The sequence below is a fragment of the Sturnira hondurensis genome, unplaced genomic scaffold (genome assembly GCF_014824575.4).
Source record: "Sturnira hondurensis isolate 20B ecotype Veracruz unplaced genomic scaffold, ASM1482457v3 Scaffold0014745, whole genome shotgun sequence".
Classification (NCBI taxonomy): Eukaryota; Metazoa; Chordata; class Mammalia; order Chiroptera; family Phyllostomidae; genus Sturnira; species Sturnira hondurensis.
Window position 1 is genome coordinate 583,409 of NW_028087376.1, and position 15,518 is coordinate 598,926.

General features: G+C 40.5%; 1 protein-coding gene and 1 non-coding gene across 2 annotated transcripts in view; one reads left to right on the forward strand and one right to left on the reverse strand.

The window, feature by feature from the left end:
* CNTNAP4 (contactin associated protein family member 4) overlaps positions 1-15,518 on the reverse strand; it is a 252,791-nt gene that overhangs the window by 35,672 nt on the left and 201,601 nt on the right. The window contains exon 15 of the mRNA XM_037063587.1: positions 13,769-13,896. Within this exon, the coding sequence (XP_036919482.1) occupies positions 13,769-13,896 (128 nt within the window). The remainder of the gene's footprint in view (positions 1-13,768; positions 13,897-15,518) is intronic.
* On the forward strand, positions 1,392-1,534 carry LOC118999295 (U4 spliceosomal RNA). The gene has a single exon (XR_005069083.1). It is a non-coding gene; the product is annotated as a U4 spliceosomal RNA (small nuclear RNA).

Below are 15,518 nucleotides of genomic sequence, written 5' to 3' on the forward strand. Positions count from 1 at the left end.
CACCTAAAACAAAAGCAAACCAAGAGGACAGCTAGATCAGGAGTGGAACCATGGAAATGAAGAACACATGGAAGGTTAGCAACAGGGGAGTGGGAGGAGGAGAAGGGGGGAGAAGGTACAGAAAATAGCATAGATGGTAGGTAGAAAATAGATAGGGGGGAGGGTAAGAATAGTGGGGGAAATATAGAATCTAAAGAACTTGAGACACGTGGTTATAAACTAAGGAGGGGAGAATGGTAGGGGAGGGAGTGTGCAGCTGGAGGGCAATGAAGGGGCGGGAATAGAACAACTGTAATGGTATAATCAATAAAATATTTTTTTAAAAAGGACAAAAAATAAAAAATAAAAGTATAAAAAAAGAAAAGAACATGTATAAAAGGTTGGGGTATAAATTAAGAGATCTGACAAAAATTGCATGGACAATGTATGTCTTACCTTTGCTTTCCAGTTCATTTTTTGTTATATCTATGACTTCCCTTCCGAACAAGTATTATGGGTCTGTGCATGAAGTGTGGGGAAAACATACATATTCACATACAAATGCAGTGGCAGGAAGCAACAGGACTGAGATCCAACTGGAAATGTGTGGCTGATGAGACTCATTATCAGAGATGTGAACTCAGCATTGCTGCTTACACTGCAAATTCTCGACATGCTGAGTATAAATATACATCTTGAGTTCTAGACAACTGCCTCCTACAAGTATGTGCCCACAATACTGGATAAATTTCTATCTAAATATGCTTCCTGGAAGGAAGACTACAGCTGCCCCACTTATCTGCAGTTCCAGTTTCCCGTGATCAATCATGGCCTGAAAATGTTATATGTAAAATTCCATAAATAAGCAATTCTTAAGTTTTAACTTGTGTGCCATTGTGAGTGGTGTGATGAAATCTCGCACCACCACGCTCTGTCCCACCAGGATGTGAATCATTCCCGTGTCCAGCATCTCCACTCTGTATAGGCTTAGTCACTTAGCTGTTTCAGTTGTCAGAGAGGTAATTTGTATTACAGTGTATTACTGTAATTATTCTATGTTATAATTGTTCATCTATTACTGTGTCTAATTTATAAATTAAACTTCATCACAGGTATGCACGTATAGGAGGAAACACAGTATTATATATATATATATATATATATATATATATATATATATATATATATATATAGGGTTTGGTACCATCTGAGGTTTCCAGCATCCACTGGGGTCTTTAACATCTCCCCCAAAAGATAAGGGGGGACTACTGTATTGATCCGCTGAAGTTAGAAAAAACAGTACACTATGTTTGCAAAGAACAAATAGCTAACTAGAGTTGAAAATCACAAACTTGACTCAGCTTCTATTTGTTCTTTAGATTTTAACTTATTTTCTATAAATTCTGCAGAGCAGCTTTGCGCAGTGGCAGTATCGTAGCCAATGAGGTTTATCTGAGGTGCGATTATTGCTAATTAAATTCTGCAGAGCAGTGCTCATTTCTATTGTCCTGCATTGCTTAATGACGGGTACAGTCTGCAAAAGGCATCACTAGGCGATTTGTCCTTGTGCAAACATCACTTACGCAAACCTGGATGGAGGCGCCTACTACACATCTGGGCTCTATGGTATAGGCTATCGCTCTCAGGCTACAAACCTGTACGGCATGTTACTGTAGTAAATACTGCAGGCAGCTGCAACACAATGGTGAGCACTTGTGTTTCCAAAGACATCTAAATACAGTAAAAGTACAGTAAAAATCAGTATTAAAGGTAAAAGCGCCCTGCGTAGGGCACTTACAGAAATGGCACTTGCAGGACTGGAAGTTGCTCTGGGTGAGTCAGCGAGGGAGTGGTGAGTGGCTGTGAAGGGCGAGCACATGGCTGCACACCATGCAGACGTTACAGACGCCGTCCCACAAGCCCTCCCCCTGCTTCCACCGCACCGAGTCAGAACATGGAAGCTGCCAGCGCTGCCCCGCGAACAGGGCCGTGGGCTGGGCTCACGAAGCTGGCTGGGTCCAGGGCAGATCACCATGACACAGACTGGGGAGGGGGGAGGTGGCCTGACAAATCAAGATGGAGAAGTAAAGGACCACGGGGACTGTCGTGGTGGTGTGGTTCTGGCTATTGTGTGTAGGAACAGTGGTCAGATTAAGGAATTTGGTGGTATTTGGTGAAAAAAGAGGGTCATTTAACAAGGAGAGTACATAGAACAGAGGACTCGATATTCTGATGTTGGAAATTTGTCTGGGTTCCATTGACCCTGTCTGGCTGGCGCAGAGGGCTCTCTCTGGCATTGAGCTGATGGAAGAAATAAAACTTAGCTATGCTAATACCCTTACAACTTGAAAACATTTCCAGAGTGCAGGGACAGGCAGGCTCCATGCCACCACAGAAAGCTCTCACTCGGGGCAGTCGCACTTAATACTCGTGAAGGCAGCTCCTGTGGACCTGCGTCTTGGGTCCTCAACGAAGAATGCACAGGACCCAAGACCCTGTGCAGCCAGGCACTCTGAGGACTGTCAGGCTAGACCTGGGAGGGCTGTGGTGCCCTGTGAATGGGCAGCGCTGTGGGGACAGGCCCCGCTGTGCTGGAACGGGTCAGAGGCTGACAGGTTGGGATGTGGTCAGTGTACTCAGAACTGAGGTGCAGTGAGTGAGTGACAGGGAATCTGCTGTTAAGAGTGACAGAGAATGCTCCTGTTGGAGAAAAAGCAATCCCTCCTGAACCATGCAGCCTTCTGCCTCTTACAGGAAATCCAGCTTCTTTACAGTCTTACAGGACCACTATCACCTGTGTGGTCCACACTGACTGAACCGTCATTAAGTAGCGATGTGTGACTGAATTTTATTTTTTGTTTTTCTTATAGACCTGATACAAAAGTCAATTCTCAGATCACATCTGGACAATTTTAGAGTTGAAGTTATTCAGCTGAGAACATACTTGGAGGGCTTTTCCCCCCATAGCTAAATGAAACCGCACATTGTTTGGATATGTCAAGCCTGGTCCTATTTTCATTTACAGCTATTTCTCATCTTGAACATTTTGATATCTAGGAAAAACTGCAAGAAAATGCAAAATATCAGATGAAGGCTAATAACACTTTTGTATTTTTAGAAGTTCTTACCTGAGCTGTTTTTAGAAATTAAATGCCTTCCTGTTGAAAAGCTATATTATGAAAATTAAAACAAAGCTATAACTTTAAATTACTGAATATTATGAAATCTCACTTATTTGGTCTGATTTCAAAGAGAAACACTCAAAATTACCTAAAGAACTAAATTAGATAATACTATCATAAGACATAATGTTCCATTTGTTTCATTTTTATATGACAGCTAACCCAATAAAGCATCCTACAGGCAGCTTCGGGGAACTGGTGGGAACAGAGGAACAATTCTTTGAATTGCTGCAATCTTTATAATGAATACTTTTATAGTAATTAAAATAATTTATTACCTTTGATAGCTTGAACACTCACACATCATAGTACCTATTTTATCTAGTTAGCAAACCTTATTTTACAGATTCATAATAGGTAAAAAATGAAGTAAGAATATTTTATTGGAAGCAGAATTTGCTGCTAATTCAAAATAATTATAAAGAAAGCAAAGACCAGTATTTCCAAGATCAAATAATGTTCTGATATGCCAGCTCTTTGCAGACTCTGCTAAGAAGCACCCAGAAGGACCTGGGCAGCCTCAGGGAAGGGAGGGGCAGGGAGGAAGGGGAACGGTGCCCCACGGGCAGGCCCCGTGGGCAGCTGCAGGTGTTTGAGGTAAGGATTTCTTGGCTCAGGAGGTTTTTTAAATGAAATCCCCAAAGTGCACCAGTGAGCAGGTCTGAAAGCAATGGTTTCCTGCAGGAATGCTGGTGGGGAGGGTAAGGCCCCTTATACTATCCCAACAAAAACAAATCATGGCGTCTTACTCTAAGAAATTAATGACTAGCAATTAATCAAAGTAATTAATAATATGCTTTAAATTAAATTCAATAGAGGGTACTAGAGATACAGAAAGATTCCCTCACAAATGCCAACTTTTATCTCTCCAGAATTAAAAAAAAAATTGTAATGAACAGTAGGTCCCATATAGTCACTTACTTAGAAGAGGAAGATGTACTAATTATTTCATTATATACATAAAGTAAAAAGTTCATTTAAGAAAATTAACATAGTAAACTGTTAAGATAACAAGTAATCTTTAAAACACTTGTTTTCCTAAACTTTTGTTCCTAGTATTAATAGACTATCCTTTCAGAGACAACTCATGAAGACAAAAAGAAGGTTTGGGGTTCCTAGCTGGGGAGACACGACTGCCAGCGACAGTGACCGAGGGGCGCGGATCTTTGGGGGAAATGAAGCGTCCTGAACCCGGCCTGACAGGGACACGGTGCCAAGAGTGCACCGNGTTTCCTGCAGGAATGCTGGTGGGGAGGGTAAGGCCCCTTATACTATCCCAACAAAAACAAATCATGGCGTCTTACTCTAAGAAATTAATGACTAGCAATTAATCAAAGTAATTAATAATATGCTTTAAATTAAATTCAATAGAGGGTACTAGAGATGAGGGAAATGAAGAGGGAAACTAGAGGGAAATGAAGCGTCCTGAACCCGGCCTGACAGGGACACGGTGCCAAGAGTGCACCGAGAGCCAGTGAACAGTTCACTTCCCATGGCTGAATGTATGGTGTGTGAGTGCCATCTCAATAAGGCTGTTTGAAACAAAAGAACTGTATTTGAAAAATATATTATTTTTTAAGAAAATGCTTTACTTTTCAGGTCAAAATGCAGGTGATGTGCCCACCCTACCTTTTTTTTAAAGCACAAAAAGTGCCATGCAAATTTCTGTACTTATTTAATGATTACAACTCAAAACAGTTTGTACCATTACCTTTCTTAAAAGTGACCAAAATAAAATGAAATACAGAAATGGCAAGGCAGGGGATAATGTACTATCAAATGGCTCTTGCTGAATGCTGAAGAATCATTTTAAAAGCTGGAAATACATATTTCTTTAATGGGAATTTCAATTTTGAGCTCATTGTAGATTTTCACGAAGTTACAAAAATTAACAAAGAAAGATCCTGTGTTCCCCCTACCTAGTTCTCCCCAAAGGCAGTATCTCGAAAACACTAGCTCGAAATCACAATCAGCATATTGGTATCCATGTCGTAGGATGAAGGACTCTCATACCACCTCAAGTGCTCCTCGGGCTTCCCATCCACAGCCACACCCTCTTCCCTCCCACTCTCACCCCCTTTAACCCCTGACCACTCCCAATCAGTTCTCCTCATTTAAGAATGTTCTACAGATAAAAGCATATAGTACATAGACTTTTGAGATAGACTTTTCCTTTTCTCATTCAAAATGTCTCTAGGAAGACTAGACCCGCTAAGCTCATTCCTTTCTACAGCCAAGTGGATTTCCGTGGTGCGGATGCCCCACAATCCTAACCACCCTCCTGCTGACAGACATACAGGTTTTTCTCAGTTTCCAGTGGTTACTCACAGCAGCTGTGAACATCAAGGTGTCTGTGTGAATAGACATTTTCAGTTCTCTGGGATAAGCGCAGGGAAGCGTGACCGTTGGGTGATATGAGGGTTGCTTTTATTTATTTGTTTGTTTGTTTGTTTATTTTTATTTTTTCACAAAACTTCCAAACTCTTTCCCAGACTGGCTGTATCATTTTACATTGCCACCAGCACTCTATGAGTGATCCAGTTTCTCCACATCCTGGCCAGAATTCTGTGCTGTCACTGTTTTCATTTTTTTTAATTTTAGCTATTTTGAAAGATATGTAGTTTTAATATGCCCGGTGGTTAACGACTCTGAGTATCTTTTTATGTGCTTAATTGTCACCTGCATTCCCTGTTTGGTCATGTCTCTCTTGATGTCTTTTACCCTCTGTATGCCTGGCTCGCAGAGGGCCACCTTCTCACCGTGTCTTCACATGGCCTTTCCTATGTACACAGTTGGGGGGCGGGGCACTCTCTGGTGTCCGGTCCAGTTCTTATGAGAACAATAGTTAATCAGATTAGGGTTCCACCCTTATGACCTCACTTAACTTACCTCCTTAAAGACCCTACCACCTAATGCAGTCACACTGTGGGGCTAGAGCTTTAACATATGAATTTTGGGGGTGGAGAAATAATTCATAGTCATATAAAAATACCCATATTTTAAATGGATTACTCTCCTTTCACTTCTGACTTTTGAGGGTCCTCGGTCAATTCCCAGCTGTCATCCTACTCTTCTTATCAACAACAATTAACATAGCCGACTGCTCTCCCCCCCTTGAAATGTTTTCTTCACATTCTCAGTTTTCTTTCTCCCTCCTCACCCACTTCAATCTGTCAACGCTGGAGTGGCTCAAAATCCTGTCATTACACTTCTCCATCCACAGTAACTCCCACTGGTCAACCTCATGGCTTTAAATATGCTGATGACTTAATATAATAAATATATATATATATATTTTTCGAAGCCTGGAACTATCAAACTAATAATTCCACACCTCTATCCAAATGTCCAATGGCATCTCAGCTTTATGATGTTCAAATATCACATCTCCTTATTTCTCTGCAGCTCCCCAATCCCAGCCACAACCTTCCACATCTCAGTGAATGGCGAGTCTGTGGGCCACTGATGGGTATTTACGCTCAGCGCCTTGGTGTCACTCTGGACTCTTCCTTTTGCAATCCCCATCAATCCAGCAGCAAATCTGATTGCTTTTCTAGACTGCACCCATACGACCACCGTGCCCAGGGCCCAAGCCACCACAGTCTATCTGCTGGGCTGCTGATATGGTCTCCTGAATGGTCTCCTTGCTTCACCCTTACCCTGCTCAATCTCATTAAAGCATAACATAGAGCACATTGCCCTTCTTCTCAAACACTCCAATGTTTTCCAATCGTGCTCACAATGAAAAATAAAGAACTTTCAGGAAAGTCCCCCATGATCTGACAGCCAGTTTCCATCCTGACCTCCACGATTCTCCTACTCGCACACTCTGCCCCAAACACATGGACTGCGTTGCTGTTTCAGGAGCATGCCAGTCACAGCCCACCCTTCTATGTGGGTTCTCTCTGACCAGAGCACTCTTTTAAGGTATACGTGTCTTGCTGCCTTATTTCCTTCAGAGTTTTATTTGCACACCACCTTCTCAGTGAGCATTTAATGACCATTCTATTTAAAATTTCCAGTCCAGCCCCACTCCTGCCTCAACTACATTGTCTTTACAACATTCAGTAGCATCTAGCACACCATACACTTTACTTATTTGTTTATTGTTTATCCCAAGAGAACTCAAGCTCCAAGAATGCAAATATTTTTGTCTACTTTGTTTACTGCTATCTCTCTCTACATGAGGAAGGAACAGTATAATGTACAGGCTTAATAAATATTTGCTAAAGGAAATTATGAGATTTCCCTTGTAAAAGCAGCAATCAGAAAGCTTAGAGTAATTGCTCCCAGTGTGATTGCATCATATGTATCTCGATAAATACACACAAATTATTGGGTAAATAAGTAGGAAACAGGGAGACAGAAAAGAGAGGAAAAGAATGTGGGAGGAGAGAATACACAGGTGAAGAAACTGTAGGAAAATTAAATAAAGAAAACCCAAGGAGAGAAAATTATAAAAATAAAAGTGAAAAAATTCCTTGATTATGAAACACAGTAGAGCTTGCAAAATTTTATTATGATTATTCACTAAAACGGAATTGATCTTTACACTATTTAATGGTTTGTATGTAGTCTGCCAAATGGAACAGAACTGTCAAACGGAAGAGAAATTAAGCAAATCACTAGTCAATATCTTTTTCCAGTCTAAGAATATAACTTCTGCAAAGTTATTTATTGCCTACATACACCTTTGATTATTTAATGCATTCTGGGAAGCTGTGATTTCTCAAAAATGCAGACAAAATGAAGAAAATAATTTCAATGAAAAGAATTTCTTAGAACAATAAACAAAACAATCTTTAATAATTATGTAGGTTTAGGGGATGCCCTGATTAGATATAAAATTTCAACACAATGAATTAACTGAGAAGAAATGCATTGAATAAAACAGGTTGAAAACTCAAGTGCCAAAGAAATAAAATATGCTACCTGGAAGATTAATGAGCCAAGAGCAGAAATGTAGCTCACACTGGCAACAGCTCTTTTAACAGCATATACAACGTATGTATATATTTCAGCACGTTGTGTCCTATTTCAGGATGAATTAATACCAATGTACAACACTGATATGCGTCCTTGTTAAGTTACTGACCTTTGAGGATAATTATTACCAGAAACATACAGTCAGAGAAAGCAAGTCCTCTACAAGGTAGAAAAATAAATTTGTTCCAGAACTTTCCACAGCGACATTCCATACCAGAAGATAAAAGTGCCCACAGATTTCTGAGAGAAAGAAAAGGTATCCAGCCTCACTTTATTTTTAAGTGTTAAAACAACTGGAAGACCTCAAATTTCAAAGGATGCTGAGAGCAAAGCACATAGAAGCCTGTTTGGTGAAAAATAAAACCCTCTTCATAATGAAACGTCAACCAGGAGATACCTAGAGAAGCTGCGGAAGACAGACGACTGCATCTCTCGGTGCAGAAAGAAGAGGCAGTGTGTACAGACTGGTGAGAGTCACGAAGCGTGTCCCAGAACTGTTACACCAGTTTCTAAAAAGACTAAAGTGTGTCACCTCCTAACACAGAAAATCCACTCCCAGGTGCATATGCAAGAGAAACAAAGACATGTGCCTACAAACAAACTTCTACACAAATGTTCAAAATCTCAACTTCCAGACAGTGCAATCCAAGAAGAAATAAATCAAAATAACAATCATTTAAGAATAGAGAGACTCTGGTGATAGGACTAGTTAGCATTGAAAAGAAATAAACAACTATGCAAATAATAGCAACACTAGCAAAAATTGGAAGGCGGGGAACAAAAACAAGAGGAGAGGACAAATGAGTGCTAATTTCCCCACTTTTCAGAATAGATCAGTACTGTCTAAAATTAGGGGGAAAGGGGAGGGACTCACATGAATAAGTATAAAGGACACACGGACAATAATTAAGGTGGGGGCGGAAATGGGAGGTGGGGAGCACGGGGGGGGGGGCAGGGCAGGGAATATAAAACAAAAAACTGTACTTGAATAAGAATTAAATTTTAAAAAATGAGTTTGCTGTCAAACCTGGTGACTCTAAAACCTTTTAAAAACTTCATAATTTTGTAAAGGTTCGAGGGATCGTTCAAGTCGAATACATACTTATCAGATATATAAATAAAATAAATCAATGGTTTGGGCTTCATTTAAGTTTCTTCTTTCTTCTTCAATTTCAATTAATAGAGTTTTATAAGTTTATTCCTAAATCTCACTTTCCCTGTCAGGCAGTGGTCCCCCACCTGGAGCAATCCTGCCCCCCGGAGTCATGCAGAAATTGCAGAAGACACGCTGGTTGTCACAATGGGCAGCGCGGTGCTACCGTCCGCATGGGGTGAGGCCCCAATATTGCTAAATGCTCTGGGATGTACAGGACAGACCTGGCCCCACCAAGGAATTATCCAGCCTGGGATCAAGGCTGGGAGAACCAGCGCTAGAGATACCTGGCAACGTCCGCAGTAACCCTCACTGGTGGGAATCAGCACTTGGGAGTTGTGGGACTTTCAGTGACCATGATGCTCTTTTCTTTCAGATTCTGTACATCTTAACATTTGGTAATGATTATACGTCAATTAAATCATTAATGTTTAATATTAAAACACTGAATGAAGCGTATGTGTATGAAATTGTCAGGAAAGAATATTATTATAGTCCTGAAAATTATTAGGAGTCTCAAAATAAGGGACATTTTTTGAAAATGTTAGAACTTTTATTCCTTCACATTTGTGAAATTTCTTAAATATAAATTATTACTAACACAAGTCTTTTCTAAAGTACAGAAAACTAAACAAAGCAAAATAGGCCCCAACATATATTTTTCTCGAAGAAAAAAAGTGTCTCAGATTTACAAAGGCACTATGCTACTTAAAAAGTGAAAAGCAAAAAGTGTGAATATTAACTGAGACCTTGTGCTTATTTGAAAGCTCTTTCACTCCCATGAGCCCACACTGATGAGAAACAGCTCGGCAGGAACTAAGCAGTCTTTGTGCTGCGTGATGTTTCCATCAGACTAAGTCTTTCAATAGAACCAACTCCTTTCATTGAAGGTATATGTTTGCATATCATTTAATTGCTTATACAATCAAAAACTTCTTCCTGTCTCTCACAAATAAGTCACAAACTATAGAGTTCTTGAGCTGTATGTGATAGATCATTCACCTTCTTTAATAAACTGCTATTTATTGATTATCCTTCATGTAACAGGTAATGTACTGGGTACCAAGAACACAATAATAAATGAACGATGGACTTGCTCTTGAGAGGCTCAAAAATAATGAAAAGTCAGTATGAGAAACACACCTTTGTAATATGATCAACATCCTCTGAAAGTGCAGGACTAAGTATTCCAGAGGCCACTAGAGGGTCTCATGGAGGAAGGGTCTGAATCTGAGGACAGCTTTCAGCTGGGGGACTGGGGAGGTTGTGGGGATGAAGAAAGCAAGTGAAGAGGAAATGAAGCACAGCACTCTCAGCGATCCGTGAGTTTGCTTCGGGCCGTGGGACCTGCAGAGGTATGGGACAATCCCTGCAGATGCCTTCCTGATGGATGTTCACAACCATTTAGCCCTTTCTCCTTAACACTGGGGGAGCATGCTGAAGCCACGCCAACTGCAGGTGGCATGCTCCCCAGGGGTTCTGATGCCTGCTCAAACCAGGGCACTGCTGAGAGCCTCAAGGATGGAGACGGCCCTGCTGCTCCTGAGCGAGTGGGTGGAAAGGAAAGTACAGGAGCCTTCCTCATTATAACCTATACATTTGAACATTAAATTATTTATAATTTATTTCCATATTCATAAACAAATTAATTCATTAAGCACAGTATGTACTAAGTGCTATGTCCATAGCACAACATTAAAGGCAGCTTTACCATTCACATCTGCTGTACTCGAGGCGAAACACCAAATGATGTGAATGACGACTCTGACCTCAAACAATTACAGCAGCAGTAATATAGGATTTCAGAGCCACCTACATTTTAAAAAAATGAAAAGAAGGACTTGGAAAATGACAATGTCAATCAATTAGGGGTAAGCTTACGTCTGGTACAAGTAAGTCTCATACTCATTTTTGTTTATTTGGCCTGCTCTCACAAAGCTTCTGTCTTCCTTCCTAGAAAAACAGGCTAGAATACAGAATTTTAACATCTCTGGTTTGTGTGATAAAACCAAGCTATTATTTTTTTATTCTCATCTTTCCATTTTTCTGTTCAAATCTAAAAATTCCTTGTTTCAAGGAAGGGTACTAGCAGCTTTCCTGAAATCAGAAAGCTGGAAACTACCCTCACTCCTTTTCAGCCTCAACTTCCACCTAAAGCACATTGAACGTGCCCCTCTCATTGAGCCCGTTTTTAAGCCCCATGTTTAGTTCAAGCCCTCATCGTATTTCTTTGTCTTACATCAAAGGTTATTTTGCTCTGGCCAGTGTGGCTCAGTTGGTTGGGCATCATCTCATGAACCAAAAGGTTGAAGATTCGATTCCCAGTTGGGATACATGCCTAGGTTGTGGGTTCTGTCCCCGGTAGGGGAGCCTACTGGAGGCGACAGATCAATGTTTCTCTCTCACACTGATGCTTCTCTCCCTCTCTTTCTCCCTCCTTCCCCCTCTCTAAAATCAATAAGAATGTTCTCGGGTGGGGATTTTTTTAAAAGGCTATTTGGTTGGTCTTTAGGTTTATAAGTGGCCTTCATGCTTTCATTTGGACCATGAAAATTAAGCTATGTCTCAGCTTTAAATGATTCAATGTCCCAGTCCTAATGCCTTCTGGATAGTGTCCATCCACCTTTTTTGTGCTTATAAGGCCCACAGTGCAGGGTCCCATTTCTAGCAGCCCCATATATCTACAGTCTGCCTCCCTGGAAAGAAAAACGTGTCTAGAGCACTTCAGCCTCGGGGGGCATATTTCTCACAGAGAGAAAAGGGGTGTCCGCTTTTCTGCAGCCCATTGCCCTTCTTACCGAGAGAATTAAAGAAACCCCTTCCTAAGGAAACAGTCCTATGACTGCATGTGAGGATGGGCCTCCTACAAACAGATGTAGGAGACAAGAAGGCCAAGGAAAGCTCTCAATTACCATTTCACTAACGTCATAGATTAACTAGCAGGTCTCTAAATACTGCAACTATTTTTAAATTCTTATTCCTAATGTTGTTACCCTCCCTCCTTATCTCCATAGTCACAAACACGTAATGCTCTAGTTCCCCAGCCTCAGCACTATTGATGATTTGGACCGAAGATAATTCTTTGCTGCAGAGGGCTGCCCTGTGCACTCCAGGATATTTAGCAGCATCTCTGTCCTCTGCCCTCAGATGCCACAGCATCCCACCCCCTGCAACGACGACAGCCCAAAGTGTCTCAGATACTGCCAGTGTCACTGAGGGGGGTTAATCACCTCGGGTGGAAAATCACTGCTCTAAAGGACAAGGTGCTGCACATGTGCTTAAGCTCATGGCAGGGAGTTTTCCAGAAAGAACCCCTAAGAGACTGACATTCAAAGCAGACCAATTCCCCACGGGTTGTGGCAAATGAAAAGTGAGAGGGGCGGAGGAAACCAGCCTGGGCTCCTGAAGGCTGACATCGGAGGCAGTGATGAAAAGTGCATGTGATGTATAAAACAATTTCTCTATAGTCACACAAAGTTGTTGCACTGCTCTGGATGCATCTGAGTTTACAGGCTCATCTCTTTGCACATAATTTTTCTCTCCATGAAATATCCTACGGCATCTTCATGTGATTGTGTAAGGCCTACCAGCAGAACAGGAAGTTGAGATGATAAAAACTAGGGAAGGTAGGTATAATGGCAAATGTTTTTTTTTTACAATGTATGTATAAATTTTAATAGCTTGGTATCATCTTTGCTTTCCAACTAAGCAACTTTGGCTGTGTATCCCCATAAATTCACTGAATTGTCAGAGCATCTCTCCTCTGTTGAGTCTCTAGAATAAAATTTTATTTTAGTGTATGCTTTTAAAGTATATGTTTCTTCTATTTCCATTTAAGTGTTAGAAAAACTAAAAGCTTAAATAATTAATGCATCTGTCTCTATACACCTAACTGATTTCAGAGAGCTTATGAATGAATACATATGCTTATTCATTGCCTGCTGAAAATATAGATTTTCCATGCAACTATATTTGAATTTTAAAAGTCTAGTTTAAAGTGTTAACACATTGAATATACACAGTAGCATGTCCCACTGAGTTAGAGCAAACACACACCCTGAAAAAAAGGAGATTAAAAGTTGAAATATGTTCGACTATGCTGACATTTGGTTCTATTTCTAATCCCACCCAACTCCCAACAACATATGCTGCCCAATATTTTGTACAGCATGGGGGCTTTCCTGTGTGGACAATAGCATGTAGGAATTTAGGAATGCTGGGAGATATTCATGAATCAACCATTATGCTTAGTGGCTTCTTTCTCTTGGGTCTTAAGAAGGTTTGCCACTCCAACATTTATTACAGGGCCTTCCATGTCATCGAGGTATTTTATTTGTTGACTGACAGACTCTTTCAGACGTATGAGTTTTCACAATAAATGTCTGATGAATTATTTTATAATAGAAACATGATTCTTAAGCGACATCACTTTCCTCAGAAATGCTACCAACACGTTGCCACCACTTACTGTCTCCCCAGCAGAGCAGAGGCCCCAGTCTATACGCTGCTTCCGAGTGCGGCCGGCCTGTGTCTGTGATCACTATCTTAGTTACTGGCAGATGTTCTTTATAAGAAAGGAATCCAGTGTCATTGGTCCTAAAAAATAGGAACAACAAAATTCTTAAAATTACTCTGATTAACATAATTATCAAATAAACAATAGGCCTTCCTGCATTTCAAAGGCAAGATGTTCTGAGCTAAATTTGCACACACAAGATTAAGGATCGAATTGCTTATCTGAGCTCATAAAAATATGGCAACATTTTAATTTGTCCTGCAGACAGAATATAGTTGGTGATTTTTAAATTCAGTCAGCCTTTTTCTACTTAACATGGAAGTGTTAACCCATTATCACTTAGTATAATGATTCATATTATCTTTTTAAATCTATAATTTTGATATTTCTTTCTTATTTTTTCCCATGTGATTTCTTCTTTTTCTGCTCCCCTTTCTTGTCTCCTCTTGGTTTACAGCATACTTTTTTAATTTTTTTTAAGATTTTAATTTATTTATCTTTAGAGAGGAAGGGAAGGAGAGAAGGAGAGAAATATCAATGTATGGTTGCCTCTCATGAGTCTGCTGCTGGGAACTGGCCTGCAACCCACGCATGTGCCCTGACTGGGAATCGAACCGTGATCGTGTGGTTCACAGGCCCGAGCTCAATCCACTGAGCTACACCAGCAAGGGTGGTTTACACCATATTTTTGTATTTAATTTTATTGTCTTTATTCACAGATATGTCTTATTACTGTATTTTAATATTGGCCTTAGTGATTATAAAATACATTCTTAATTTATTAATCCACTTAGATTTTACATTGTATTACTTAATATGAAATGTCAGAAGCTTAATACAAGATTTCTTTCACATGCCCCCCATACAAAGACACCTATTTTTTGTGCTATTGTAATGTAGTTAAATCCAGACGTTGCAAACTTTATAATTCAACAGTGAACTATAATTTGTTTTTTATTAAGAGAAAAAGTGAGAAAAATAGAGAAAAACTATGTTCACTGACACAGTCACAATCTGCAGTTGCTCTATTCCCTCCTGCATTTCTGGGTTCTCATCTCCTCGGCCTGAAGGGCATCTGCCAGCCTTTCTCAGGGTGCAGCTCTGTTGGCAGCAAACGCCCTCGGCGCTCAATTAATAGGAAAAGAACTTCGTTTTACCTTCACTCTGAAATACGTTTTGCTTAAAATAGAATTCTAGGTTGACTCTGCTTCTTCTATCAGCCCACTAAAGGTCACTCCACGGACTTTTGATGAAGGGTCAGCCCTCACCAGCATCCTTGTCCCCCATATGGAAGGTGCTCCACCAGGTCCACCCAACCCGGCTACTTCTGAAACATGTATCTTTATCATTCGTTTTTTAGCAGTTTGAACAGTAGTCCAAGGTATATGCTTCTCTGTTTTTATTCTGCTTGATCTCCTCTGAGTCTCTGGAATCTGTATATTGAGGTCATATTGAGTTATCTATGATAATGTAACAAATTACCCCCAAAACCTGGTGACTTGAAAAACAGCACCATTCATGACCAATTGGTACATCCTAGTTGGGACTCTGGGCATGGCTGAAAGGGACTCTTTGGCTCAGGGTCTCTCCCAAGGCTACTACGATCAAAGTTTAGGTGAGGACTGCAGTCATCTCAGGGCCTGCCTGGGGAGGGATCTGCTTCCAAGCCCACTCAAGCTGTTGTTGGCAGTACTTTTTGTCA